Genomic DNA, 25,384 nt, shown 5'->3' with positions numbered 1-25,384 from the left:
TACATACGCTACGCTATGGTAAACGCGATAAAAGTTAAACGAATTACCTCCCCCTCTTCGTATCCCGGAGGGAGGAGGAGGATACGCTTCGTCTTCTCTTTCTCCCTCTCTCTTCCATCCACGTCTTTCCACGATTCTTCCCTCCGCCGCGCCCTTCCCCTCGCTTCTTCCATCCATTTTCCTTCCGCTCGGCGGTTATACACGCTCGCCGTATAAGCACATTGCCCCCGTCGTGTACTTTTTGCGATACATTAAGCCATATATCTTATGGGATGTAGTGGGAGGAGCGGAGAGACGTGCGGCGGTGCCGTATGGCGCGATGGCTTCTAACGATATTGACGGGAGAGAGTCGCGGATGGAAGACACGCGAATGACGTTAAGGAAGGAGGAGGGGGAGGTGCGTCGAGCAACAACCGATCGAGTGACCGACGCGACTACACTCAGTGTAGTTCGTTCTTCTTCTCCTTTCCCTTTCCTTCGAATCGAGCGAAGAATCGACCCGAGTCCAACGCTGGCATCCGATCGAATTTCCGGTTTCGAGGACGCGTAGACGGAGAGGATGCACGCGATATTCCCTTTCATACGTGTCACGCATACGAAGAAGGGAGACGCGAGGAATTCGAAAGAAGGGCTCGAAATAAATTTGGCGTTAATCGACGGCGGGGGCATTGATTGGAAGGGATCGAAAAGCGGCGGTGGAACGGCGTCGTTGGCAATTTTATGGAAACGCGTGGCGAGGGAGGGAGGCGCGGATATATGCATAACGCGTGCACCTACACGATACCGGCGTGTATTCAAGCCGGCTTTCCCGCGTCTAATGTATACTTTTCACGTCGCGGCAAACTGCACCGGCCGTCGTAAAGATAGTCGGGCAAGTGCACGCCGGTATTACGTGACGTGCCGTTCGATAATGATACCGCCATTGCGATAAAAACAAAGTGAACGTATACGAAAACACGTAGAGGGTATATCCGCGTATATAACGTAGCTTGGCGTATAACAGCTACTTACTACACCCACTGAGCAGGGAGAAATAACGATAATACGTCGTGCGTTAGCGAAACGAGCTCGCTCGTACGTAGTTGCTCGAAACTTGCTCGTCATCATCCGGCCCCTTCGTTTGCCCCGTTATCGCCAATTATCCTCGCGAATCTTTCTTCTCCCGATTTCATTCTCGTTTTTCTCGTATCGATCGGATCGATAAGAGATCGATTTCGTCGGAGTTAGCCGGTTTCGAGTGGATATAATCGCGTGGCAATAGCGAGCGAGCCGCAGGAGGAGCAGGTGCGCGCTCACGGGAAAACGAGATGGATGCTCTGGATGTTCCCGTATCGCGTGACCACTCGATCAACGCTACCGCCCGGTTGACACTGACTTACGCACTCCGCCACTCGAACAGATATGACACGCACCACCGAGCGTCCTGTCCTCGCACATCGATCGCGCGCCGATCTTCCCTTTCCCTCCTTTTCCAGAGAATCTATGTCTACAAAAAGAGACGTGTATATATAAGGAGCGTTGGTTTCTACTCACCCGTGTCCAAAACGGTGTAGCGTGGATTGGTGGTGTCGATGGGCAGCATATCTCTCACCCAAGATATGATCGGAGGCGGCGAACCGACGGCCGTGCACAGCAGCACCGCGTTATGGCCCATCTCGACCACCTTGGTCGTTGGCGCTTGAGATATTAACGGGAAACCGTTGGGCAATTTCTCGGCTGAAACAATCAACGGAACGACAGGTTGGCGGTATATCGTAAAGCTGGTCGGTGGATCGGATTTCCCCGACCCGATCCGTAGATACACGGCCGGTGTATCCCCCCGGGGTCGAAAGTTAGGAAAAGGACTATTGGAATACCGCGCCGGGGATGGATATCCTATTCCCATTTCTATCTGGGGAGGAGAAGGGTTCGTCCAAGCGTTGGAGAGAAGATGCGGGGTGTCGGTCGTCCGAGTGTTTCTCCGTTCGAGAATAGAATCAGAATTCAATATAGCGGAAAAAGTTGGCAAAACGGTTTACCGACGGAGAGAAGGAGGACTCGTCTCGAAATTTCTATGTACCAGTCGATCGATTTATTAGCAGATTTCTCCTCGAAATTTTGGACCACGAAATCGGCGAATAAAGAATTGGAACATCCCCCCTCCTCCCCCAGATGCCCTCGAGACGAGGATTCTTCTCGGTAATTACCGAGAACGATACCGCGTTAATCGTAGCCGAGGTTGCGCTCGAACCAACTTCACTCGTCCTAGCCTTGATTCTCGAGAGGAGAGAGGCTCGATACGACTCCTCTCGCTATTTTTCTTCCCTCCTCCCTCCCTCTTTCCAATTAGAAATCCGCCGATAATTACGCCCGCGTGGTATTAATTAAAAATGCGTCCTATTTTTCGCGCGAGGCTCTAACATTCTCGTCGTTACGTCCAACGATCTTCCAAGTCGTCGGTAATTATCCCGTTTTACTTTCGAGAAGGTGTATATCGATGTTGAGAGAGAGAGAGAAAAGGAGGGAGGAAGAACTCGACGATGGAGAATTATGAGACGTTGAATCAACCGATTGCTAAAATCGCGATGAAATTGCAATTATCGATGACTGGCTATGCCGAAATAACACTCGATAAATCCTTCTTTCACGATTCGTTGAAAAGGAGCAATCTCGAGTTCCTTTGCCCCTTCTAAGCTTTGTAAGCGAGTTAGAAATCGAAGAGGAAACAGGTTCGTCGAGAAGAATCGAAACATTGAGAAAGGTGGACGACGAGAATCGTTGCGTAGAGATCGGAGAGGCGGTCGAGATTCCCGTAACGAGGACAATTAAGGCGCGGGGATCCATCGTGTTTGGGAGGGAGGTTGACGCACTCGAGTCACGGGCGGAGGATAAGCCGGAAAAGTGGGAAAGTCGGAGGTTGAATTCTGTCAGATCCAAGAGCTCGCTCGCTCGCTCGCTCGTTCTTCGGTACTTTGAACGGATCTTCCACCATTGTTTTCTTCAACCGGCGCGGTTTCTTTTGTCCTCGTTATCGTTCGAGTTATCCGGGCATCCGAGGGCGGCGCCAATTATATCGGCGACCGTGAGCGGTGTTCACGGCCGACAATGGAAATCGCCCTGCCGAACCCTCCCCCTCCGTGTCCTCCTTCCCTCCTGCTCGCGACAAACGATCCCTCTCTTCTTCCGCCTCGTCGCCGCCGAACCTTTTCCCGGCAAACTGCCGCGCCATCGACAATACGACCGCCGTCGTCGTTGCTCGTTGCCCGACCGCGCGACAACCAACCCCTTCTCTCCCCTAACTCCATTGTCTCGCTCGCCGATTCCTCCCTCGACCGCCTTCCCCACCCGACGGGGGAAAAAGAATCGAACCGAGCTCTTTCCGATAAGAATCGAACGAGGGGCGAGAAACTCCTCTCTCCACCCTTCGAAATCCGTTCGATATGTAAATCGGGGAGGAAGAGGAAATCGAGGAGAAGACCTCGATCCGTTCACACCGCCGCCCTCGCTTTTCAGATAAGGAGAGAGAGAGAGAGAGAGAGACCTGGACGGATTTTCCCGCGCGGATACGCGGAGAACAAAGCACCCGTAGCTTTTCCCGTCCCTCCTCCATTCTCTTCTCGCCGATTACCGAATAAATCGCCATCTTATCGATAACCTATGGGCGTTCGTATAATAAGCAACAGGTTGATGCTCGATCTATAAACGGGAAACGTTTCGAGATTTCGATTTCACGAAACGTCTAACCTCGGCGAATCGGGATTCGAGATATCGGGATTCGAGGTGTCGGCTGGAACGGATCACGTATCCTTTCGTTCTCCGCGAATCCCCTCCTTCGATGCTCCGAAATAATAACGTTCTGTCCATTTAAAATAACGAGTAGGAGAGCCACAAGTGAATAACAATAATTTAGAGATCGAGCGAAAAAGGAAAACAAATAAACAAATAAAGTAAAAATTTCATTGATTCTTCGCTTCGATTCGCATTTCGCGGTCGAATAGGAAAGGAGAGGACAAAAGTCGACGACGAGGAGCTTATCCCCGCGAGAGTTTATCGAGGTGGGAAGCGCGACAATCTGCCCTTCTGGCCCGTCACTCGCCGCGATCAAAGTATTTCTCGCACTTTCGATAAACCGTCGTTCCGATTTTCGCGCAAAGTCGAACAAAGCCCTCCACCCTCTTCCCTCCCTCACCTAGGACGTCCTCCTTCGCTCGTCGTCGGGCGAAAAAGAAGCGACGAAAAAGATTCGGCCCTCGTTCGGTCATCCGGCCAATTTCCTTCTCTCCCTTTTGCTTTCTCATCCCTCCGAGCGTCGACCGGATTTCAACTTTCATTCCCTGCGGAGAAGACGCCAACGACCGACCCGGACCACTCCACTGTTCCGAAACACTTGAAAACTTTCGTTCGGGGATATCTACATCGGAGGAAAACGTCGTCGTCGTCGTCGAAGTAAACGAAGGAAGGAAGGAAGGAAGGAAACGTCTCGAAAATTTCAAAGTCTCGGAGACGGATTCGCATGGAACGGATATGGACGGAGGGGGGGTGGAGAGGAGGGATCTGGCAATTCGAGAGCGGATATTCCTTTCGCATCGAGCGTATAATTACCCTATTTTCTTTTTTTCCCCCCTTCCTCCTTTTTTTTTTACTTTGGTAATAGCGGAAGAAATTAAACCGGCATTTTCTTCTTCTTCTTTTTTGTCCCTCAAGGGCAACGCCCTTCGAAAACGACCCGTCTCGAGGCGGCTATCGCGGGGGAAAATTTGCGATCGGCTGACGAGGCGGAAACAGGAATTAATTCGTCGGATTCGGGGGGAAAAGCTTCGGGAGGAGGTCGATAAGGAAGGAGGCGATAAACTACACTGGTCAAAACTCCCCCCCAATCCTTCGTAAAAATCCCTGGCAAAACCGTTTCTCATAATTCAATACGCGCAGCTGCGGAATCCATGCTTCTTCCGTTTCGAATATATCTATTATAGTCCGAGCGCGCGCGTACGTAATATAAGCCGTACGTGTACAGGACAGTGCCTTACGTCATTTCGAGAGAAATCGATCCGCGGGAAATTGGCTGGGTTCGCGGAAAAAGCGCCCCTCCCTCGTTCGAGGCGCGTAAATCGGCGGATAACGGAAGCGAGCGGTCGGTGAAATTGGAAAATTAAATTCGGAGAAGAGAGAAGGAAGGCGACTGGTGTGTACTAACCGCGCGTAAAAAACTGTTTTCCTTTGCAACCAACCGTCTGGCGGAGGAGTTAAGTTTTTCTTAAATTTCAACGCGGGAGGGAAATGGAGAGATGGAGAGAAATTAACAGTTACATCGGAACGAAAGATCGGAGAAGAAAGATTGGCTTCCCTCGTTTCTTCTTTTCGATCCAAGTTTACGTACGGTAGTAAAAGCCGAGGCGAGGGAAGGCGAGGCGAGGAGTTCAATTTTTGTTGCAGGTTCGATCTCTCGTTAAAGCATCCCGCGATGTTCCAACTTTGGCAGAGTTTTAATTAACGAGTACACGGCGGCTGACGGAATCTCTCTTTTTCCGCGAGTCTCGCAGCCAACGGAAGGGAGAGAAGACGAATCGCCAAAGTGTCGAGAAACGAGGTTAACGCGAGAGGTATAAAAGTTGGGACAACGTTGCGATCTTCCACCGGTAGTGGCAGATTGCCGCGATATCTCTACCCTCGACCCACGAAATTCGTGCCACCCAGTCTTAACGAGGTCTTGCATCGAGTGGCTCCGTTTCGAGTACCGACTCTGCGGGATTAGACTCTCCCAAGATCAAACTCGTCTCGTCTCGTCTCGGCGAGGAGAGGAGAACCCGTCCCTAAATCGTCTTTTCATCTCCGGCGATTAATTCTACTCGCGTTACGTCGTTACGAGGAAACGGATTCATCGGTCAGGTGGAGGGGGACGGGATGGTCATTAACCAGGAAAGAAAAAAATGGAAGAGGGAGAAGGAGAGGGAAGAAAGGGCACGAGTCTGTCTGTTGGAGCTTTTCATTTCGCAATCGCGATAGAGCACTCTTACCTCGTTCTTATCAATTAATCGAAACCGTGCCTTTATGCATGTTTGATGGAACGATTTATGGCAGAGGTTGAATTTATTCATCCGATTACAATATCGTGAATATAAAGTGCAGTGGGGAAATTTATCGGCGGGGAATTGATATCGGGGCGGGCGAGGGTGAGGAAGGGGAAGAACGAACGAACACCCGGCTGATCGGAAACTCAAAGTTTACCCATGTTTTTCCATTTCAATCGCGGCCGCTTTTCAGGGACGCGCTCGTATTTCCGTAACCAACCGATATTTCCATCGATCAATTATTTCGCCGATGCTTCGAGAAGGTCGCTGCCACGCACCCCCTCCCGTCCAGTTCCAGGAATCGGAGTAGGGCGAGGATACTCGATACTTTGTTAGCGGACTATCGCGCGTGTCACGATCGGCATACTTTCGAGAGTAAAACTAGCTACGAGAATAAAACGCGTCCCGATCCAGTTCGTTTCTTCGTCTCGCCTCTTCGCGACGAGCGCCGTTTCTCGGAGGGGAATCGCGGGCAAATCTCGAGGAAAATGGAAAGATGGTATAACGATTTGCAAACGAACGGGAGGAGTCGGTAACGTGTTTGCGTTTCGACGTTTCCTCGCCGAGCTTCCTCCGTTTCTTTTCTTTTTGCCTTTCCATTTTTCTTCATTTATTTTTTTTTTTTACGCGCGACGAAATCGCAAAGAGTGATTATCGAATAGAGGAAAAGCGTATCCGGTATCGGGCGCGATGGGGGTGACTGGCGGAGGGGAGGAGAATGAATTTGGGAGGAGGAATTTCGCCGAGCGAAAAGGGGAAAGTGACGGGAAATTCGCGTTATCGATGGCGAGAGGTAAATAGAGATGGGGGCAGAGAAGGGAACATCGGTGATTAAAGTGCAAAACCTCGTACGTTGATATTCGAGGTAATCGAATGGGAGAGGAGGAATATAGAGTTTCATTATATAGGCGCGGGAAAGGAGAGAGAGAGAGAAAAAACGGTATCGGCGTTTCCGTCTCGGTGACTGGCAATTAGGCGAATTTCACGGTGGTACGATGTTTTCGCAGGTTGTTTTTCTTCGATCGATTTCTCGATTGTTTGCGACGAACAGGGTGGAACGTAAATTTTCATCGCGGCCCGAGGCGATATCGAAACGCCGGCAAACCTGTGCAAGAGGACGATCTCGCATTTGCTCGCAATAATTTGATGGAGAAACAAGCGGAGCTAAAACAACAACAACAGGAGCGGTAAGAGCGCCGATGGTTGCAGCGAAGGCGTCCTCCTCCTCTGTTCCGAGTTCGATTTTCGGCCGGTGAAATCTTCGCGCGACTATTCCTTCCGAATTCGATCGAGCTTCTCTCTTTCAACGAAATCCCCCTATTTCATATCCGATCGAACATTTTCGAAAAGATCGAAATTTGCGCGAACGCGTTTGTCTCTCTCTCTCGTCGGCGGGAATAATAAATATGGAAAACTCGGTAGTTACGAATATATCGTGGCTCGGTCCATTAGCTAATTAATAGGATGCATTAGAGAAAATGTCAAACGAGTTAGTCGTATCGAGATTTACGAGGGAAAATTGTGGCTCGTCGAAATAGCGGGTGCAGCGGGAGTTTGCGCGTCGGTGAGTGCGTAGATAACCGACAGAGTTTGATTTTGGCGATCGTAGGTGAAACGGACTCGTCGGCTAATGGACATCCGGTATTTCTCGCTGAATTAACCTCGAATAGATGGGGGCCAGGGGGAGGAGGAGGAAGGGGAGGAAGAGGTACCATTACCAACTTGGGCCGCGTATAGTCAACATCGCGAATCGACTCTTCCCCCCCTCTCCCTACGATTTTTTCTCGCGATTGCGTGCGTGTCGATCGTTTCTCCTCTCCTCTTCTCCTTTTTCCATTTCCTCGAGAGTATCGCTTCATCTCGTACTCGAACGAGTAAAAATTCTTCTCTCGAGATCGAGTCGATGAAAATATCGATTTTATATCGCTTTATAACGGGTGATTAGGTGATTGGAACGATGCGAGGGATCGGTTTCTCGAAAGGAGAGAGAGAAAGGAGATCGGCAGCGCGTTAACGTTGTCGGAAGAGAGAAGAAAGATCGGTTTTCCTCGGGGAAATGCTTTCAGAAAAGGAGGCAGCGGTAAATACGTCGATTCAACGGTGGAGCTCGTATTCTTAAGTAATTCATAAGAAGCTCCCTGCTTCCAGAAATGGTTTTATCTTCCTTCCCCCTCCCCCCCTTTTTTTCCCCCAGCGACCCAGCGGACATTCGACCGTTTTTAGACCGTTTCATTTACCTAACGGAAACAAAAATTTAGCCGCGTGAATACGAGAGAGCGTGGACGGGTTGAAATTGCTCCCGGATACCGCAGAAGAGATTTCGCTCCACTTCCGCGCGACACTTTCTCGCGCTGACTTTTTTCCCCTCTACTCATTTCCCTCCTTTCTTCCCTCTTTCCTTCCTCCCTCCCTCCCTCTTCTCCACCTTCCTTGTTCGATCGATTCTGGAGGGAGGGAATCGAATGGAGTTGGAAAAAGAAAGACGGACCTTTATCTTACCGTTTCGTCTCGTTATTCCGCGTAATATGGCGGATAACAACGAAAGGCCGGTGAAACGCGATTTCTTACCTTTTAATAGGGAAAAAGTTGCTCGAGTAGCCGTGAGCTAGAGCTTTCTACTCTAGAGGGAGGAGAGGAATTATCGGGGCCGGAACGTCGCCTGTGGTGAAAGATGGAGAGAGAGAGGGAGAGGGAGAGAGGGAGAAAAAGTACAGGGAGAAGGAAGCTTCAGACAAGCGTGGCAAAGCTCGGAATCTCTCCATCAAAAGCTCAACAAAAGCTTGCTCAGGGCATCGGGAAGGTAGGAAGGAAAAGGGGGATGCGGCGGAGAATGCCAGCTAATGTCTGAGACGCGTCAGTGAATGGGGGGGCGCGAGCGGCGCGAGCGAGAGAAAGCGGCGGGAAAAAGGCAGCCGAGGAGGGAAAAAAAGATAAGTCCGTGGAAAAGGCGGGGAGGAGAGTGGCGCGGCGCGTGGTAGGATGGAAAATGGACGCGTTGAATAGGTTGGAAATATTCGCGAGCCAAGCCGCGTTGTGCGGGAAAACATGGGTGGTCGAGAAAGGGAGGGAGAGAGAGGTCTATGGAGGTGGTCGATTAAACCCGACTTCGTTAATCTCGGGAATCGAATTTCCGCCGCAACCGTGTTTCCGAAATTGCCGGGGAAAAAGTTGAAAAAGGGAAAGGAAAAATCGGCAAGGGGGTGGATTTCTTTCGCGTGGACGGTCAATCGGGGCTCGTTAAGACGGAAGCTCGTAATAAGCTCGATCGTTGCTTGCCCCCAGTCTTTCGGACTTTTCAACGGACGTCACGTTACATAGCGTTGGTTATAGCGTTATATAACTTTGGTTGGCACGGGACGAAAGAGCGATTTAACGAGCTCTTTCGATCGATCCCGGGACAGGATCGGGATGGAAAAACTGTTAACGAGGCGAGATTAGCGATTTCGAGGAAAAGGGGAAGAGATTAACGATTGATTTCGCGATAAGGTAAAGTTGGCGAGGAAAAATGGGCATTGATGTCTCGGCGGTTACCCGGAGGCGAATCCTGGGTGTCGGATGGGGGACACAACGCAACACAACACAGGCTGAGGCTAGCATATTTTGAGAGAAGAATGAAAAAACATTGTTCCCTCTCGGAGAAAGGATGGATAGAGAAGATCGGCGGGGGGAGGAGAAGGCGGCCAACTCTCGAGCACTCGGTCCTTTTTATTATTCATGAAAATCGTGCTGTCGCTGCTTCTTTCTCGCGGCTGTAAAGCTTAGAGAAAACTCTCCACGAATTAAAGCACGGCACGGGGTGTATCGAGCAGGCCATTTTGCAGGGGGGAAGGGGCGGGGGGTCGAGGGCAGCCTTGTTTGCGTTACCTGACATTTTTGCCTTGTTTTTACACGTTATATCGATTTTGTTTTCCAACGCGACGCGACGAGTTTTCGTGTAAAAGGGAAGAAAAAAAAGAAGGGAGAGGGAAAATATATATATATATCTATATGTGTGTATATATATATATATATATATATATATATATATATATATATATATATATATATATATATACACACAGGAGAGAAAAAAAAAAGAAAAGGGAAATAACTCGCCCGAGGAAACACCGGGGTTGAAATTCACCAAGGATCGGATCTCTATATATATATATATCTTCGTGGTTGATCGTGGTCGCAAAGGAGGACCGTGGCCGCGTTCCGTGTAATTTCGTCTTTCGATACGATAGAATTTCCCGAGAACGCGTATCCTTAACGAGTGTCGGGTCGTCGATTCGACGATACAAAGAGACGAAGACGAAGGCGAAGACGAAGGCGAAGAATCGGATTGGAGAGTGAAGAAGGGAGAGAGAGAGAGAGAGAGAGAGAGAAGAAAGAGGATTTACGAGAAGGAAGGGAAGAATATAAGCCTGCAGGTTGTGGGGAAGAAGGTTGTGGGTCGTGAAGGGGTGGAAAGAAAACGAGTAACGCCGAAACTACTCCGGACGATGGTTCGATATAGTCTCGAAGGCACGAAGGGAAAAGGATGTTTATTCCTACTTCCTACACCCGGATGTCCGTCCTCACGGTTCGCAGAAAATGTCCGGCGGTGGTCTCCATCTTTCTTTTCATCGTCCTGCGACCTCCACCTCCTCCCCCCTCCGGCCCTTTACGGCCGCTCGTTCTCCGTGCTCCGCCGTAGTCCGCCTCGTTTTGTTCGACCTGACATATTTTTCGAAGGCTTTTGTGTCGCTGTAAGGACGATGGAGGCGGTAGGAGGAGGAGGAGTCACGGGAGGGAGAGGTAGAGAACGGAAAAAAGGCGGTAGAAAAAGTGGAGCGAGCCGAGAGACCGTGAAAAGGGCATCGCGCGCGCTCCTCTCATCGCCGACAACGCCGACAACAATAAGAGGGGGAGGGGGGAGGGATTCGAGCTCGTACGATGATTTGTTTCTTCGTTAAAACCAAAGCAACCGATGATACGCGATCGATTCCTCCGCCTTTTACTCTCCTCTCTCTCTCTCTCTTTCCGCGTTCCGGCCCGTTTCTATTTTTCTCTTTCTTCTTTTTTCTCTCTTTTTTCTTTCCCCAAGGAAGGGAGCCTCGCGCGCGCAAAGCAGATGGCGCGTTCACCGCGGCGGCGTTTGGTTTCGCGCGAGCGAAACGAGTCGGTGGGAAATTATTCGCTGTCGCTCTTCCGGCGGCCGAGTCGGAACGAGGGGGGAGCGGCGGGTTAAAAGCGAATCGCCGTCGATTCCGTTTTAACGATCGTTACGGGACCGTGTGAAACGGAGATCCTTTTAAAGCGATTGGCGGAACCACCGGCCGCGGCAACCCTCTCCCTCTCTTTTAATTCGCTTTTTGCCCTTTCCACCTCGACTCGAGCGCTCCAAGTTTGCCTTCGACCATCTCTCCTCTTTCTTTCTTTCTCTCTCTCTCGCTCGCGAATGCTTCGCAAATTTATATCGCCTCCCTTTCTCCCTTTTTTCCCTCTCCTCGAAATAAAAAAACGACGAAAATTGGAGGAGAAAAGACGAACTCGATTCCTTTCTTCTCTTCGTCCGAAATCGAAATTGTTCTTCTACGAAATCGGTGGGAACGAAATTACGGGCGAGAACACCGGTCGGTCGGCATAAATGTATTAAATTTGGTCGATAGGGGGAAGCGGTGCTAATGGAGGAAAGTAGCGCGAAACTTTCTCTCTCTCTCTCTCTCTCTCCATCGTTGGATAGTTTTTTTTTTTTTTTCCCCTCCCCAGTCGTTTTTATCGGACGGCAGAACGCAGTCCGATCATGGGTGGAGATTACTACTTAATACCTCCGGTGGAGCGGGGCCGTCGAGTGGAACAACCCGCGTACGGGTCAGACACGGCGACTGAAACCCGTTAGCGCGGGTTACCGGTTTAATGGACTTTAATATCGATCGCGGTCCGCGATGTTGAAATTGTGCCACGAACGAATTTTAGATTATATCCCAGGGACGAGGTACGACGCGTTATATTGGCCGCTTGAATAACGAACGGCTGTCCATAAACCGCGTTTACTACTTCGCTTCGATCGTTTCCACCGCGAATTTCAAAATCCATCATCCGTTTATCCCCTCGAGCTTGGGCCGAGGAACACCTGATTCCGTTCCTCTTCCCTTCCTCCTCTTCCCTTCCTCGCGAAAAAAATCGCCGATATTCGGATCGATCGATCGTTCCTTTCCTTTCCTTCTCTTTTCCTCCTTTCGCCACGGCGGAGAAGAGAAGAAGGGTAGCACCGCCTTGGCAGCGACGCGATAATTAATTTTACGTATCCAGTTTACGAGCGGGCGAAGCGGCGTGTAATCAGATTTCCCGGTGAAATTGGTAGAGATTGTTTCTCAAAATTCTCCCGGCTTCGCCTCCTTCTTCTCCTCCCCCTCCTCCTCCTCCTCCCTCTCCCTCTGCTTTCCACAGGGGCGTTGCGCGAAATTTGCCGCCGATCATTTCACCCCAACAACGACCCGGGAAAATTCCAAACTCTCTTCTCTCTCCGGCAGAATGATTCGGAATGACCGTTCGGTTCAACGAACGAACGTAATTAATGAAACCGGTAATTCCGTAGGTTGCGAATCTTGATAACGGAAGGGGGGAGGAGAAGAGAAAGAGAGAGAAGAAAAGTTTCCTAGCGACGCAAAGTTTTCACTCTTCGTAATCAGGGCAGAGAAATATGCGCGCGAGTACTTTTCGCGTCTTCGCTTTCGCCGCTCCACCCCCTACGAGTTAATTACCGCAGATTTTCTAATCTCGGGCGTCGATCGAGAGGGAAGGGCTCGAAGGGGGAATTTTTAAACCTCGTCCGAAAAATAATAGTGATTTAGCAAGCAGGGGGAGAAGGAAGCAGGAAGCGGGTCGATGCTGATTTTTCGGCACGCGAGTGTATGCTTTACAGCCACGAATCGGAAAGTTAAATTAAGAGGCCGACGCCATGAATCTTTCATCGGAGGAGGATCGAAAGGTCGAGAGGGAAGGTCGAAGAGACGAGCCGCTACTTATCGCGATCCCGTGTACAATCCCCTTTGCGGCACAGTTTTGCAAATATTTTCGATATTTACGATCAATCGTCCGGTATCCGCGACAACTCGGATCGGACGAGGGACAGAGACAGAGAGAGAGAGAGAGAGAGAGAGAAGGAGCGAGCGAGCGAGGGGCCGCTTTGCCAAGGATAACCGCGTTACCGTGCACTTTGCCGCGATAACTTGATTCCAGCGTCGGTTGCTTTCCCTACAATGTTCCTCCTCCCTCTCCCCGCCCCTCCACTCCCGATAAGGAACTCCATCGTTCTCTCCCCGTCGGTCAACTCGCTCGCTCGCTCTTTCCAGCTTCCACGCCACGAGGCAAAGTTTCGCTCGTAAACGCGAGAGGCTTGCGTTATGATACCACGGCGGAGTAAGGTTGGATCGATCAGCGTTGCGACAGCCCGAAGGGAGTTAGCGCGACGAGACTCGGAGAGGAGAGAAACGTTTAAGCGGAACGCGTGCCGCTCGATCCCCACCCTCCCCGATTTATCCCGCCCCCGGCCAAAATCGCTCCGACGGGGAACCGCTATAGATCATATCGTTTCGTTTCCTTCCCTCCCCGATCGGTGGCGCATCGACGGACGGAGCGAAGCGGAGAGCTCCCGGATCCCGTGTCCTCCCTTTTCGCCTCTTCGACGTCGCAACGTTGGTTAGCGGACACACGGGGGTCTTCGGGGCTCTGGCAAGCAGCTCGGTCCGGTAGTTGCTTACATTACCATACGAATGGCCGATCGATCCAAGACCTCCGCTCCTACCTACCCACCCACCCGTGACCAGGTTCACGCACGTACACACACGTACACACGCGCGCGCGCGCGTTTCCTTCGCCGCGTACACGCGATCGCGCACCCCTTCGCGTCTATCAACGTGTACGCTCGACCACGCTTTCGACCTCGAGCGCAACGATCGAATTCCCTCGCTCGTGCACGCCTCGCGTTTCTTCTCGTGGGACGATCGTTCCTCTTCCTCCATCGAAACGAAGGATGGAAAGAATCCGATCGAACGGATGTGAAAAATTCGTCGAAATTCGGCGGCCAGTTCTCGAAATTAGGAATGAAATGAAGGGAAGGGATAGAGATGGAAATACTCGATCGATTTTTCGTTAAAGGCGAGAATGATTCGGGGAAGGATTCGGAGGGGAATTATCGTTCGGGTTACGCGATCAGTTTTATTTAGAGCGCGTTTTCGAATTACTTGGAGACTTGGGGGGGGGGAGGGGAGGGGAGAGGGATGCCTCGGTTGTTCCCGGAAATAGGAATCTTGCGAGCAGTTACGTCCCACGGGATTTCACCGACGAGTTACTGGATAGAGGTACAATTTCCATTAGCGATTTCTCAGAACGCGCGCGCGCGCATAGTCATTTCCCGTACGTGTCCTCCTCCACTGTTCGCGAGTATGAGAATTCCGTGGTGACGACGACGACGACGACGACGACGACGACGACGACGATGGTGGTCGTGGCGGGATACCGACTCGAGACTCTCCCTTTTCCCCTCCCCCACCATCGTTATCTCAAAGATCTCCGATTGCTATTCCAGCAGTAACGCTACGCTCGCCAAGTTTGTCGTTTCGCGGACGTTAACGTAATTCGACCGTGACGCAACCCCCTCCCCCCACGAGTCGACCGCCGACCGTTTCGCACCTCGACCGCTAATCGCCTCGACCGTTTCTCGCCTTTTTTCTAAGCGTTTATACGCGCTAGTGAACTCCGCGATTCGAGGAATATAATAAACTCGTTTCGTGAGATAAACTCGACTCGTCGCTGCTGTTGTTTCTGCTGCTGTTCCTTTGGATATCCCCTCGCACAGTTCTCCTCGTTTCCGAGGATAACGCGGCAAAACGCGATAAATCACGAGAGAGTAGAATGAGAATTTACGGCGGGAGAAAGACGCGCACGAAAATATAGATGAGGGAGGGAGAAGGTACGAAGGAATCGATAGGGGAGGAGAAAGCGGGGAGGGAGCTCGTCTCGAAAGTTGTTCTTCGGTCGGTCGGTCGAATTTGTTTTCTATTTCGCCGTTTTCGTCGATGGGCCTCGCCCTCCGCTCATCCGGGAGCCGAAGGGGGGTGGATATTTGTTCGGCGAACGTTCAGCCAACGATTTAATTAATCCGCGAAAAGCGCAGTGCTCGAACGCCGTTACCTCGTGGGTTGAGCAGTTACGGGCCGAGAAAGGAAAATAATTACCGTTACCATCGTTTCCTCTGCCTCCTTCCACATTCTCCCCTGCGTTGTATCCTCTCCGCGCGCACGCCCCAACCTTCGCCCCTTCCTCCCTCTTTCCTCTATCCCCCTCGCCTCCTCCTCTTTATCCCGTGGCGTGGTCTGTCCCTCTTGTCGGAAAATTCCAACCAACGTCGGCACTTTCGCAGATTACGTGGCCAAATAACCGTCTCGAAATCGCGAGAACTCGGAGCAGCCTGTAATCTCGTAACGGTTTCGCTCGGCGGCTGTGCAACGCGAAAACCGCATCTCGCACATTCGCGCACATCGCGTACCTTTCCATCCCTCCCTTTTCGCTTTTCTTTTCCTCCTCCCTCATTCTCTCTCTCTCTCTCTCTTCCTCCCTTTTTTTCCCTTCTTTTCGCTCGATATTTCTCGCTACGCGAATGGCTTTATTACGCAGCGAATTAATTCGATTAAAATTGTAATCGTATTGGATACAATCGGATTAAAACGCGTCGAAATCGGCCTCCGTTATGCTATAACGCGATAATTCATTATTTGGCTCGTCGCGTTAATCAGTTTATAATTATTATCGCCGAGTACGTAAATCATTTATCCCGTTTTCGTTTCGCCGCCTCGATTAGACGATACCCGATCCGTGGCGGAGCGATACGATCGATGCGAAACCGGACGGGACCGGATGGATCGATCACGCGAGTAAGAAGAATATATTTCGATAACCTCTGTTACACCGGGGATTCACGCGTTCGACGACCACAAAGTGAAATCTCTCCACGATTCGAAAATGGAGGAAATGATCGGGGGTATGGCCGGAGGCGAGATAAAACGAAGAAGGAGAAACCAATTTCTCGAAATTGATGCGACGCCGCAATCGAAGAGATTTCGCGCTTCTACTAAGGATACGACACGAAAAGTTGTCGGATTCCGCTTTGTCCCTTCTCGCGATTAAACCAGACTTGGTTAAAAACCAGACTTTCATCTCGAGAATAAGATAATAACGTCGGATCAAAGTTGGCCCTATTCTACATTTTCGCGAAACGGGGCTTTCGTTTTCTCCCTTTCCTCCGTTTAATCATCGCTGCCCAGACGACACTTTTCATCGAATTTGTTTCAATTTTCTCTTTTTTCTTTCCGAATTATACGGACAATTATATCTCTTCCTTTTTTTCCTCTCTCCCTAAATGAAATTTCCTCCAAGGGATGAAAAGAAAAGGAAGAAAAACGCGAGCAAAAGCGAGTACAAGTTGGCTGCCGCGATATACCGAATCGTTTAATGACGCTGGCCCCAGGATCAGCCTCGCCTAATTATCGGACTAATTATTATTTCTCCTTTCCTCGATGCCCGACGAAAGCAACTTTGATTCCAACGTACTTACCGGGGGCTTTCTCGCTCCAGTTACTTTATAATTAATAATCGTATTGGAATTTAATTTAAAACCGCGTACTACCCCGTTCGACCGGGCCGGCCAACGAGGAAAAATTCTTTTATCCGCTTTTTTTCCCCGCCTTCGGAATAAATGCGAGGGCGCGTTGCCGTTGCCCGAGAGTCGGAGAGGTTACCGTACAACCCGGAGGTCAGTCGCGGAGAAAAAGAGAAAGAGAGAGGGAGGGAGGGAACTTGTAATCATAAATAATGCGTACAAGCGGTCTGGTCGCGGAGAGTCTCGCGTCATAAAACTAGCCGGCATATAACCAAACCGACCACCGAGGCTGTGTCGCGCATTAGTCAAGATAAATCTGACGCTAGTTAATTGGACCTAGGGACAAACCTTCTTTTTCCCTTTCCCTCCTGTTCTACTCTTTTCCCGTTTTTAAAATGCCCGAAATTCGTATCCCTCTCGTTCCTTCCTCGATCCTGTTGTTGCGACGTCAATATCGAGATACCGTTTAATGGGCGGATGTCTGTCGAATCGACGACGATCCGAGTAATCCCGTGGGACGGTCTCGATTCTCTTTCTCGCGGGTGCGCGGCGGAGAAATTTCCGATTATAAAGGCTATTACCTCGCTTCGTAATAGCGAGGTCGAGTGTCAAGAGGTAAGAACCGGTCTCTCGCCCTTCCTTTATCGGCCGGATTTCATTTCCATCGATTCGACGACGACGGTGACGACGGTGACGGCAACGGCGACGGAGGCGATATCGAAAACGATCGCTGCAAAAATCAATCGCGGGACGATTCGCGACGAAGGTATTAAACAAACGGTGTACTCGATAATTGTTTGACGAGCAACGACGAAATAATTATACCCCGTTAACCGTGGATACCGACGCGCCTCGCCAAGATTCCATTACGCGAGATTGTTTGCGAACAAAAGGATGCAACGGGAATTTCGCCCAGGGCGCGTCTCTGTCGGGAATGATTTTTCCATTACAATAATAGGGTCGGTCGGTGGTGGTCGGACGCACACCGGTGGAAGGGGGGGTGGGTTGCACACCGGCGAAGAGAAATGCAATTTTTTAATCGCGTGTGAGTGCGTGCAAAATAATTTTAGCGAATCCGTGCGCCGCCGTGCGGTGTGTTTGTTTAACGAAATTACCAAGAGATTAAATACGGAATGCATATCGACGCCGCGGTATCGGCGAGATCGACGATTCGTTCCACGATACGTATAACGATATTTGTCCGGATGATGGAAATACGTCCCCGTTCGAAAATCCGTGTTCACGGAGAATGGCCGTGGAAATCTCGGTAAGACGAGGGGAGAGGGGAGGGTTTTATGCCGGTTCTTTCCAACCGATTTCCAATCGAGCTGGAAAATGGCGTCGAGCACGCGTTACGTGATAATATCGAGTATAAAAAAAAATAAAAAAAATAAAAAAAAAATAAAAACGAGAGATTTGTAGCAGGGACTCTTCATCCTTTGATTGCGTTACATCGTTCTGTTCACCGGATAATTAAATTACATCGCGTTATTTTGCGTAATTCGGATCGATCATCGGAAAATCGAGGTCGACTTGAATCGCTTTCCTCCGTTGCATCGCTGTTATCGTTCGTCTCCTTCCTTCGATCGTCTGCTCTCTTCGCCGATTTTATCCTATCCTTCTCTTCTCTTTTTCTTTTTCGTTCGATCTCTGGTCAGTTTCCCTTTTTCTTCTCGGTTACGATAAATCTCGTTCTCTATTTCCCGTTCTGTTTTTCCTTTTCGACGAGAGTCGCGGAAAGGGAAAGACGAGCAGGAGTAAGGAAGGGGCTATTGGAACGAGCGTCGAGAGGAGACCGCGTGGAGAAAATCTGAGCGTAGAGAGTTAGCCGATGTTACGACGAGAGGGAGTGGAATCGATCGGGGAGAAAAGATTAGGACGGATGTCCACCGTCCTTATACCGAACACGCCGACACGCCTCCCTTCTCCTCCCCCTCCTCTTGTCTCTTCTCTACACTCTTCCGAGATATCGAAAATAATATCGAGGTTTCTGGCCGAGAAACTGAATTACGATGTAAGCTCGACGCGAGATACGATTGAGTGGAAACGATCGCGTGTATCTCTCTTTCTTCCATTCCCCTTCTATTCCTTAACTCGGAGCCGAGACGGATAAGCCAATAATACCACCATTTTGACATCGGTTCGTTTCGAAAAATCGGGATGGAGAGAGAGAGAGAGAGAGAGAGAAAGGAATAAAATCGATTTGTCGTGATTTTCTTTCGATCGAGCGAGCCATCGATGGTTCGTTCGTTCGTTCGTTCGTTCGTCGCCGATCGCGCGACGACCAATTGAATTTCCATTCCCGTTTCCAACAACTTCTCCCTCGTCCGTACATTTTTGTCGTCGGGCACGCGAAACGAAACAAGAGTCGCCAATCTCTCTTTTTCCTGGTTCCTTCTTTTTCTTTGTCCGCAATTAAATCTTTCGTCGAACCGTTTGGAAAACAGGCTGGACACAGCAACGGAATGGAAGGAACATTTCCCTCGTTTCCTTCCGTTTCGGTCAGATTCTCTCGCGAGAATCGTTAGTTTCGTGAGAATGGCTAATCTTTTTACAGAGAAACAACGCAAAGCGTTTCGAAACGATCCCCGGAAAGAATTCCCCCTCGTTATAGTTATCCGATACTAAAAATTCCATTCTTCTCGCGATGGACACACACTCTTCTCGCTCCAGTCGATCGAATATCTCCGCTATTTCCGATAAAATAAATTCTCGACACCGAAGCAGCGGGTGTCCGTAGGTAGCGGAACGATGGCGAACGGTTGCGGCGAAAGAGCGAAGAAACTGACGAATTCGAAGCGAGTTTGCTCTTTTCCCTTTCTTCCTTTCTTTCTTCTCTCCTTCTTTCCTTCTTTTCTCCGGGAAGAAACGTGCGGGACTTTGAAGATGTTGGTCGACATTGCGAGGATGGAGGAAAAGGGGAAGGAGGTACTACGCCGTCAAAGTTTTCTATCGACGTCGTATTAGTGTGCCATAAGGTGGAAAATGGCAGTCGATGATCGCGTGTAAGCAAGGAAAATATTCGATGGAGTTTCTCGATGACAAAGTTTCTTTCGCGAAACGCGGGTAGATGGAGGGGGAGGGGGAGGAGGAAACGCGGTGCTTTTCCTCGCATAGAATAGACGCGTGGAGAGGGTCGAGGAGAGGCGAGAAGGAGAAGGAGAATCCGAGTCCATTGGACCGAGGGGAAAGTTTACAGGAAGATGGAACTATTTCCCAGCGTAGGAAGGGACGGATGGAGTTGGCATACTTCGACACCGAAACGCCATACATAAAATTCCAAAGTTCTCGCACGTAGTTTCGCGCCGAAAGCGCGAGAACACGCACTTCCGCGATCCCGCTCTCCCCCCCCCCCCTTGTAACCGCTCGATACGAGGAATCGCGAATCCTTGCCACGTAGGACAAGAGAAATGGAGAAACGAGGAGGAGGTATACAGGCGGGCGTTTCAAAAATTTCGAAAGCGAGGCGAAAGCCCGGGGACACCGAGTGGGCGCGACGACTTTATCAACATTGAAACGCGACACCTTTGTTGGAAACTTGTTATCCGTCGGAAGCGAAGGCGACGAGCGAACACGAGTAACGATACGCTCGAGTTTCTCCTCTCTCGCTGCGCCACTTTTTTCCCTCTTCCTTCGTCCCTCCTTCCCTCTCTTCCGCCTCTTCCTCCTCTTCTTCTTTTTTCGATTTCGAAGAAACCGCGTTTGTCGAGCCGAGATCGGTTTATTACGATGAATTTAACCGATCTCCCTCGCTCTCTCTCTCTCTCGGCGTGGAAGACGCGGGCAACCAGCCAGACGCCACGGTCGTACGGTAATTAGACGGGGTAACTCTCGAGGCGAAACTCTCCAGCTATTTGTAATTTTCATCCAACGCTGCTAATCGGATTAGCAAATTATTCGACGCTAAATCGGTTAACTCTGGCGGAGGCGCGAGACGGGGGAATCGAAATCCCGACGATGGAATCGCGCGCGTATTCTCGCCGATCGCGATTCGGCTATTTTCCACGGGAATAACGAAACGAACGTCTTTCACGGCCGTACGCGCGCGGCCGTACACCCCGCGCGAAGAGAAATCGATACTTGGCGCGGCGCGACGCGGCGCGACACGGTACATCGGGCCGATAAATCGAATCACCGGTACGCGTACGGATTTCAGTTGACGCCCAATTGCGCGTCTAATTATTAATCGCGGCAGCGCAATTATGTCGAGTGTACGCGCGTGATCCGCACAGACAGCCGGTGAATCGGTGTACGTGGGAACTCTGTTTGGTTCCGCGGCACGTTGTTTCGCCAAGTTAGCTCCGTGTCACCGCGTATTCTCTCCTCCTTGCTCCGATACCCTCCACCGACCCGCTTCTCCTTCCATCCGTGTTCCGGAGAGGCTAAATATACGCACCGTTCGTTCGCCGACCGTGTACGTATATTTAAGTGCACGCGAGTAAATACGCGCCTCCACACCTCTCTCTCCCTCTCGTTCGCGTCAATTCGACGGAGATGGAAAAGGATTCGCTCCTTCTTTGCATCGTTTCGACCTTTACCGTAAAAAGTAAATAGAGAAAATAAAGGATCGAGAGCGATCGGGACTCGTTATCACGGAGAAGGGGATTCGTAGCATTCGAGCGATTCGAAACCTCGAGGATGGATCGCGTTTCCTCCCTGTAAACGTACCTTCCGCTGAAAAACTATTTTTCATCGAGTCGTCGAGTTTCATTCCCTTCTAACTACTTCTTACTAGGACTCGTTCCAGAAGAAGAGCTTCGTTAGCGTCTTAGTTACGATTTGGCTAAATTTTATCATCCTCATAATCGAATCGAAGTGAAGAAGAGGGAGAGGGAAGAATGAAGGGGAAGAAACGAAAGTTTTCGAAGAAAGAATAAAGGGGGACGGGAGGAAAAAAGGAGGAAGGTGATAGGTGGTATCCCGGATGGTAAAGTTTACAATTGGAAATGCAATTTTGATGGAATACAGTGGAGCTTGGGGCTTTGGTCGTAAGGCAAAGTAGAGAGAGAGAGAGAGAGAGAGGAGGTCGGCCAGCTTCTCGCAGCATGCGAGCGAGCGAGCTTTCACGAACGGCATTTACTTGGGTGGTCGTAGAGAAGCAAATAGGCGAAGGAGGAGAGGTCGCCAGGAGGCCATTAGGTAAAGTAGGTTTTGACTTATGCCGTCGCGCTAGACGGCCGATATATCTCTATAAACTGGTGCATAAAATATAAGAGCGTGCTTCACTGTCTATGCCAGGATGCGAGCGCGCGCGCGCCCACCGTAACCGTGCATCAACTCCGTGGAACCATGTGGAACGACGTACGTGTGTGTGTATTGCCTCCCACCGAGAGAAAGAGAGAGAAAGACGAGTCTCGCTCCTTCGATGGCACACCTTCGCCGCTAACCGACTACTCTCGAGAACCTCTCGACCCTTCCTCTCTCTCCCTCTCACCCCGTGAGGACCTTACGACGCGGCTCACGCGTGGATTTCTTCTTCCAACCTTGTCTGTCATTATATTTACGGACCAGCTGTCCTCGAGTCCTTCTTCTCTTCTACGATAAATATATATATATATACACGATTTCGACGATACATCGATCGCAGTCGGTCGTTCGCAATTATTCTCACCTTCGCATTGCCATCGTTCGCTCCTTTATCCGAGCGACGAAACGTTATTAACAAATTCTCCCGTTGGAGAGCACAAAGAAGACGGAAGAGAGAGAGAGAGAGAGGAAAAGGACGCCGCGACTTCGTCACCGATTCCATCACGGCTGCATTACATCGCACGGACGAATTTAATTGCGACGGATATTAAATATTACCGGTGCACAAAGAGAGGATCGTGGCCGAGAATCTTACGTTGCACAAACGAGCTACTCGGACCATCTCGTCCCTCGGATGGATTTTAACCGATCGACCTTCGATATCCAGATTTCGACTCCGCAGTAGCAATTTTAATTACGTTCCGTGTAATTGCATCTGGTGACGGCGGCGGATGCGAAAACACGGCGAGGCGCGATCTCGCCAGCTAGGCGAGGCATCCGCGAAGTTAGCGAGGCATCGTTACAATATCCGTACGGATGCCTCGCGTCCCGCTTCCGCGGGAAATCAAACGCGATGCCGGTTCCCTTTCTCACCCATTTCACCAATTAACCGTTAATCTAGCGTGAGCGCTGACGACAACGAGTAACTGGGAAACGGTCGTCGCAACGCGGATCTTCCCCGTTTCTCCTCCTTTCTCCCACTTCTTGTCGAGTCTGCCGGAATTGTTGCTAATTAATTCCAAACGTCAAACTACTACTACTCTCTCTCTTTCTCGTCGATACTCCTCGGTTCCTCCGATTCTTAGAGGGAGGAGCGGTTTTAATCGATGCAACGCGATCGCGAAACTGCCTTCCCGTATCCAGTTTGCACGTTCGATCGACGCATTTATGTGTGTATATATATATACGTACATATATACATATCGCGGATAGAAGGATGGAGGTTGTCCCAATGGAGCGGATTCCGCGCGTAAACACGTTCCGTCCAACGTCCAACCTACACGGCATGTAGCCTCGTTCCAGCTCATTAGCGATTACGCATACACGCGTGAAGGATTTACAAGCGGCCGCCGCTCTCGACGTTCCGTCTCGATTTCGGACGGACGCGAACAGGGCAACGTCGTTTCCTTGTTCGCCGGGAAGAAAGAAGAAACGCGTGTCTCGTCGTCGTTGCGCAGCCACAATTATCGTTTATCCATACCACGGAGCGTAACCGTTCGACGAGCAACGCGCTAACGCGTTACACGGTAGTACGGTTCAATTAGCGTTCAAATATTTACTCTCGATTGCGGTCGGCGGTATCGTGACGGTTACGTTGCAACTCGGCTCGAGGTTGGAGCACTCGGCGAGGTATAAAGCAGGCTGCAATCATTTGAGCTGATTACAGAAATTTGACTCGGATACGACCGATCAAATTCGCAGACGTCTCGTATTATGCGATCGATGGTAACCTCGCTTAATGGTTCAACGTACCGTGACCGTGTTACCCATCCAAAACTCCTCCTCCTACTCCTACTCCACTCTGCTCGTTGTTTCGTCGGAACGGACGCCGGGAACGCGGCAATAAATTAATTCCTTCACCTATGTCACCCGGATAACGTTTCGACATCGAGTCCCCGTCATCCTAGCCTAAACTATTCGCTCGATATCGTTTCCAAGATAACGCGTTATTCAGAAGCGTGAAAGCTGGATCCTAAGTGTACGTATCGTTATGCAACGCACCGATGAATAACGGCCAATATATATATATATATATGTATATATAGTATATATATATATATATATATATATATATATACACACACTTTTTCGTACAGTTCTCGTATAAAGAAGTACTTTTCGGCAGCTTTCATTGGTTCTCGGTACTCCGTACGACCGTTGCAATTCTTTCCTCCCGCTCTTCTTATATACTCGAGTGGCTCTCTCTTTCTGTTCCCCTAGTCGTCCCTTCCTACACACAGCCAGCCTCATTCATTACTACTCTTCTTATTTTCGACGGTGCACAACCAATCCACTACCATCCGCCTCGTCCGTTGATCCGCCTCGTCTGGCTATCCCTTCCTTTCTCTCCGGATAACCAGAAGGTTTCTCCTCTTCAAACGTTGCTCACTTTTCACTCGACGTACAAACCTTCCTTCTTTGCTCTTTCAACCGCTTCCATCCGCTCCGTTTTCGCCCTACACCGCTCCTCCCTCCCTCTCTTCTTTCTTACACACTTACTTATTTTCCCCTCTTATTCCGTCTCGTTTCTTCCAAACCTTCTTCTTCTTCTTCTTATTCTTCTCCTTCTCCTTCTTCTTCTTCTTCTTCTTTCTCCTCCTCTTCTTCCGTTTCCGTTTCCGCAGCTGCCTTTTCGTCTTCGATCCACGCGGATTCGGTTCCTCCTCCGACAGCCGCCCAATCTCCATTAGTATAATTGCCAGAGAACTACCCGCATCTTTCGGATGCGGGCTACGAACGGTTTTCGGAGGATGTTTCCGCCTCCGTTACTTCCAACCGGAGCTACTTATTTAGATGCCTCGATCCCGACCGACCCTCCACCGATCTCGCATTTATTTCCACTCCCTCCCCTCTTCTCTTTCCCCGTCATATTTCCCTTTGTCGGATTCGAAGAGAGAGAGAGAAAAAAAGAACGTTCTTCTTCGTTGTTCGTCCCAAGCTTTAAGATTATCGCGAATCGGTCGATGAATGCGGAGGATAGGTTGGTGACCGGACGACGAGCGTTCTTTTTTTTTGAAAAGAAACGGGCGAACAAAGTGGACGCGTGGAGAAGGCGAGCGGCGTTTTCGATGGAGGAGGGGAGGGGGAGGAGGAGGCGGCGGCGCGGCGACCGGGAGCGCAGACAGAACTTTCACAATATTCTCTCGGCCTGTTAGCCCTTCTATTCGATAAAAGTTGCAGGAATTTATCGCGTGGCCATTTCCAACGGTATTGTAGAAAGCCACCGCGGCTTCCACCCATTGTACGACCACCGTGTACAGCATTCAGTGGCACCGCGGACTGCGACCCACAACAACTACCACTCTCCTCAATGCCCATTCAACTCGTCAACTCGTCTGTGTTTTCCCCACATCTGTGTATCCTACGAGGCCACTGTTGTATCCTCCATTTCTCGCGCGTCCCTCTATCTTTTTCCCTTCTAATAGGGGAGAGCAGTTTCACCCCAATCTTAGCGATTTTCTTCCTC

General features: G+C 50.3%; 1 protein-coding gene across 17 annotated transcripts in view; it reads right to left on the bottom strand.

The window, feature by feature from the left end:
- LOC413569 (tyrosine-protein phosphatase Lar) overlaps positions 1-25,384 on the bottom strand; it is a 202,672-nt gene that overhangs the window by 25,699 nt on the left and 151,589 nt on the right. For all 17 annotated transcript variants that reach the window (XM_026445046.1, XM_026445056.1, XM_026445045.1 and 14 more), the window contains one exon: positions 1,534-1,716. In XM_026445046.1, the coding sequence (XP_026300831.1) occupies positions 1,534-1,716 (183 nt within the window). The remainder of the gene's footprint in view (positions 1-1,533; positions 1,717-25,384) is intronic.

Source organism: Apis mellifera, linkage group LG14 (assembly GCF_003254395.2).
Source record: "Apis mellifera strain DH4 linkage group LG14, Amel_HAv3.1, whole genome shotgun sequence".
Lineage (NCBI taxonomy): Eukaryota > Metazoa > Arthropoda > Insecta > Hymenoptera > Apidae > Apis > Apis mellifera.
The sequence above is the reverse complement of the archived record's forward strand: the minus strand, read 5'-3'. Positions and strand labels throughout refer to the sequence as shown.